At 56.6% G+C, this 5,160-nt stretch overlaps 1 protein-coding gene across 1 annotated transcript; it reads left to right on the top strand.

Annotated features, from left to right (window-relative positions):
• The first annotated feature begins 1,365 nt into the window (after positions 1–1,365).
• Positions 1,366–4,325, top strand: MNX1 (motor neuron and pancreas homeobox 1). Its single transcript, XM_048950985.1, has 3 exons — positions 1,366–1,963; positions 3,261–3,421; positions 3,561–4,325. Exons 1-3 carry the CDS (start codon positions 1,429–1,431, stop codon positions 3,909–3,911), a joined length of 1,047 nt encoding a protein of 348 aa, XP_048806942.1. The 5' UTR covers positions 1,366–1,428; the 3' UTR covers positions 3,912–4,325.
• Positions 4,326–5,160: the final 835 nt, after the last annotated feature.

Here is a 5,160-nt window from a genome sequence, read left to right as displayed (position 1 = left end):
CCGCTGAGATAACGGAGCATTGTTGGGCCCCGGGAGGGCGTTGGATCAACACAGGTGGGAGCTGCGGGAGTGCGAGGTGTCCAGAGAGGGGGGAGAGGTGGGGAATGTTAGAGAAGGAAAGGAAAAGGAACGAGAGGAAAGGGAAAAGGGGGAAAAGGAAAAAGAGGAAAAGGGGGATAAGAAAAAATAAAAGAGGAAAAAGAGAAAGAAAAAATTAGAGAAAAAGAGAGGGGGAGGGAAAGGGTAAAGGAAGGGAAGGGAAAGGGGAAAAAAAAAAAGGGAAGGGAAGGAAGAGAAAATAGAAAAATAAAAAGAAAAAAAAAGAAGAAGAAATAGAAATGAAGTAGAAAAGAGGGAAAGAAAAAAAAAAGGAAAAAGGGGGAAAACAAGGAAAAGAACTGAGAAAAGAAAGAAGAAAAAAGGAGAAAAAGTAAAGGGGAGGAAAAAAGAAAAAGGGAAAAAGAAAGAAAAAGGAAAAATGTGAAAAGAGAAAAAAGGAAGATGAAAAAGGAAAAAAATGGTGGGGAGGAAAAGTGAAGAGAAATATAAGAAAATGGCAAAGGGGGAAAAGAAGAAGAAAAGAGACAAAAAGGAAAAGAGAAAAAGGGGGGGGGGGGAAGACGAAAAGGAAATAAAAGGAAGTGGAAGAGGAAAATGAAAAAGAAAAATAATGAAAGGAAGGAAATGGAAGGAAAGGGAAAAAAATAAAGGAAATAAAAAGTGAAAATTGGGAAAAAATAAAATGGAGGGGAAAAGGGTGAAAAGGAAGGAAAGGGAAAAAAGAAAAAAGGAAAAGAAAAAAAGGAAAAGACGGGGGAGGGGGAGAGGAAAAAATGAAGGAAAAAAAGGGGGGGAAAAAGAGGCAGAAAGATGATATTGTTCGATTGGGAAAAAATATCTGAAGAATCGAACGCGCTCTCTGAACACGGGCTGCGCCCTCGGGTGGGGCTGCGGGATGACCCCGATGGGGCAGGAGAGGGGTGCGGGCCGGCGCCGGTGCGGGTGGGAAGAGCGGAGGCGCTGGTGCGCGTCCCGGCCGTCTGCAGCGGGGAGAGTGGGGGACGCGGAACGGAGGCGATGGAGGTGAAGGAGCGCAGCGGGCACCGCGCCGTGCGTGGCGCTGCCCGGCGCCGCCGTCCGCCTCCCGCCGCAGGGTCCCGCCGGGGCGCGCTCTCCCCGCGGGCGCGGGGCCGGGGCGGGGCGGTGCCGTCGGTGGGCGCGGCCCCCGCCCGTGACAGGTGCGCGGCGCGGCCAATGGCGGCCTCCGGCTCCCGCTGCCGCCAATGGAGGCGGCGGCGGCGGCGGCCCAATGGGAGCCGCCTGCGGGCCTTGAAGGGGCGCTCCGCGCCGCGCGGCCGCACTCCGCCCCCGCCGCCGGGAGACGCGGCCCGGGCCGCGGTGCTTCCCGCTGCCGCCTCCGCCGCTCCCATGGAAAAATCCAAAAATTTCCGCATCGACGCGCTGCTGGCTGTCGATCCCCCCAAGGCGGCGGCGCAGAGCGCTCCGCTGGCCCTGGTCACCGGCGGCTCCGGCGGCGGCAGCCCTCCGTCTTCGTCCTCCTCGTCGTCGTCGTCCTCCTCTTCTTCCGAGCTCCCCGCCGACTGCCCGCGCACCGACAGCCCGTCTCCGCCTCGCCTGCTGCCAGCGCACTGCGCGCTGCTGCCCAAAGCCGCCTTCCTGAGCGGGGGGGGGCCCGGGGGCGGCCATCCGCAGCACCACGCCCTGGGGCTGCACCCCGCGGGGCCGGGCGGGCCGGGCATCTACGGGCACCCGGTGTACGGCTACCCGGCTTTGGGCGGGCAGCACCCGGCGCTTTCCTATTCCTATTCGCAAGTGCAGGGAGCTCACCCCGCGCACCCCTCCGCCGACCCCATCAAGCTGAGCGCCGGCACCTTTCAGCTGGACCAGTGGCTGCGGGCGAGCACGGCCGGCATGATCCTGCCCAAAATGCCCGACTTCGGCTGTGAGTATGCGCCGCTCCCTCCCCGTCTCCCGAGGCTTCCTTTAAACGCTCCCTATCGGGGCCGGCTGTATTGTTATTACTACTTTAAAACGATAATTATTATAACGAGGGGATATCCGTCCTCAATCCCGCGCTATTCTTTCCTATAGGATTCCCCCCACTTCTTCCCATGCGCGGAAATGGCAGCGCGCCCCGACCGCTCCGCGCAGCCCCAGGACGCTGCAGGGGCAGCTCCGGGCATCCCCCCCATATCATCCTTGTGCTTATTGGCTTTTTTTTTCCTTTGACTGATGGATTTAAAACCCCATCCTCTGAGCTCGGGGAATTGCGCGCAGAGCGGCACCCGCGGTGTCGTTTGACGAAAATCACGCCAGGAAAAACTAGTCGCGATTTTCAATATATATGAGGTGTTTTTTTTTTTTTTTTCTTCTTGCTCTACGCGCGTTCGTGGAGACAAAACCTCATTGTTTGCTCTCGGATTGGGGTTGTTTGGACTGCGGCGTTCAGGGACGGGGGGGGAGCCCACAGAGGAGCGCTGTCCGAGCACTGCCCTCAAATAGAGGTGGAAGGGGGAACGGGGATGGTAAAATCGCACCGCGGTGCGAAAATAGCCCCGGGCCTCCGCTGCCCTCCCTGTTTTCTAAACCGAAGGAGCGAAAGTACCAAACTGCGGTGAGAACCGCGCGGTAACCCGCCGCATTCTTTTCATTTATTTTTTGTTAATGAAATCCTCGATTTGAAGCGTTATTAAAAGGGGGGAATGGGCAAATATATGGAATATAGAGAGTATGTATTTTTTTTTTTCTCGTTCCAAGGCCGTTTCCCGGCTCTCTGCCCTTATCGGTGCGCTCCCGAATGCGGTCGCTGCCGCATCCCGTAGCTCTCGGTTAGGGATTGGGGTTAACCAGCGTATCCCGTCCATTAGCGTTAGGATTAATTAACACATCCCTCTAATTGCCGCCGCCGGGATTTGTTAAAAGCAACAAATCGCCGCTCCCGGGAGATGCCACTTCGCCGCGATCCCCGGCAGCGTTTCGTTGTGCGGCCCTCAGGAGAACGAAGAGATTTTTTTTTAAATTATTATTATTTTTTATTTATTTAAACGACTTGTTTCACCCCCCCAACACACGCATCTTTTCGGCCTTATAAGGGATCCCCATCACCACCGCTCTTCTGTTCCCCTCTCGCTTCTCTCTCTTCGCTGCTCCCCCCGTCCCACTCGGGGCCGCCGTCGGAGCCGCCCCGCGCTGATGGCCGCGTTTTCCCCTTCTTTCCCCCCTCTCCCTCCCCCCCTCAGCTCAGGCGCAGTCCAACCTCCTGGGGAAGTGCCGGCGGCCGCGCACCGCCTTCACCAGCCAGCAGCTGCTGGAGCTGGAGCACCAGTTCAAGCTCAACAAGTACCTCTCCCGGCCCAAGCGCTTCGAGGTGGCCACGTCGCTGATGCTCACCGAGACGCAGGTGCGGAGAGAAATAAGGGAAAGTAGTGATAATTAAAAAGGGGAAGAAAATTTAAATTAAAAAAAAAAAAGGGATGGGGAGGGCACGGAGGGTGACACACCGAGAGGCGGTGGATGAGGAGGTTGTCTCCCGTTTCTAGGTGAAGATTTGGTTCCAGAACCGCCGCATGAAATGGAAGCGCAGCAAAAAGGCGAAGGAGCAGGCGGCACAGGAGGCCGAGAAGCAGAAGGGAGGAGGAGGAGGAGAGGACAAAGCGGCCGAGGAGCTGCTGCTGCCCGGCCCGGAGAAAGGCGGTGGGAGGCGGCTGCGGGATCTGCCCGACAGCGAGCCCGAGGACGAGGAGGAGGAAGAGGAGGAAGAAGAGGAGGCCGAGGCCGGGCGGTGCTGCCCCTATCACTCCTCCGACTGCTCCGATGCGGACGAGGAGGACTCGCAGCCCGGGGGACGGCCCGGAGCCCCCCCGCCACTCCCCCCCGCACAGCCGCAGTGAGCCCAAGGCCGCTCCGTCGGGGCCGCCCCCGGCAACGGAGCCTCCTGGCCCCGCTCCCCATCTCGCTCTCCCATCCCTCCCTGCCCGGAGGGGGACGCGGAAGGCGATCTCCCGTCTGCAGAGCGGGAGGGAGGATTCACACAGTGTTATTATTGACTGAGAAGCGGCCACGACTTGAGCCCCCGTCCCCTCCATGCCCTATCGGAACAGTTTCCTTCTTACTCTATATCGGGAGAAGTGTTTATGTCATGAACGTTAAAACTGCTGCAAATCTCAATACTGTCTTTATTTTTGTATATCGTATTTATAAAAAAAAAAATGAATTCCTCTACTTATGCATGCTAAATTATTACCCAGCCCCTCCCGCTGTGAGGTGGGGGGGAGGAATATAAATAAAGAGCGTTTTGTACTGTGGGGACGTGTGCGGCTCCTTGGGCCGGGGGGGCTGGGGCTGTCGGACGTGCGATTTCCACCCGCTTGTGGGGCTGCAGATCCAAAGAGGCGTTAATTCGCCTCCTGAGAAAGCGAGAGAGGTTGTACGAAGGGACGAGGGGTTCCCGGGGCCGAAGAGAGTCCCTCCGAGGGCCGAGCGAGGCCGTTCCGGGCTTTCTCTCTCCAATAAATCCGCGGATCAATCGGTTCTTGTCACAGCGGCGTTTCCCCGGCTCAATTAGAGAGCATTTAAATACAATCAACCGCCTCGGCCCCGCCTGCTCCCCGGGGCTCAACCCCGCTAACGAACGGGGGAACCGCGTCCGCGCAACGTGCGCGGGGAACCGCAGCCGCGCACCCGGGCGCAACCGCTTGTATGGGAGAAAAGGGGCTGAAGAACCTCCGAAACGCGTCCTGCTCCCCCTCCGACGTTTTCTACATAGATCTATGTCACGTTTTCATTTTTTTGCATTTAAAAATCATATATACTTCTATTCTTTTTTTATTATTATTACTGTTGTTCTTTTCATTCTTATTTTATCATTCTCGTTATTTTTAAAGCATCTTTTCACAATCCCTCCTTAACCTTCACTTCTCCCGTTCCGCGGAGCGCAGCCCCAGTTTTCCTCTGCACGCAGGAAACCCGTTCCCGATCCCGGATTGCTTCAAGCGTTGCTCCCCGGGATGGGATTTAGCGGCACTGCTGTTATTTATGACTTTACTGCCCGACACTCCTCGGGAATACGCTGTAATTCAAAGCCGCTCCCGGGGTAGAGCATAAATCTGGGTAGATCCCAGGTGTCAAAAACCTGATCGG

This window comes from Lagopus muta, chromosome 7, assembly GCF_023343835.1.
Source record: "Lagopus muta isolate bLagMut1 chromosome 7, bLagMut1 primary, whole genome shotgun sequence".
In the NCBI taxonomy this organism is placed as follows: domain Eukaryota; kingdom Metazoa; phylum Chordata; class Aves; order Galliformes; family Phasianidae; genus Lagopus; species Lagopus muta.
The sequence above is the reverse complement of the archived record's forward strand: the minus strand, read 5'-3'. Positions and strand labels throughout refer to the sequence as shown.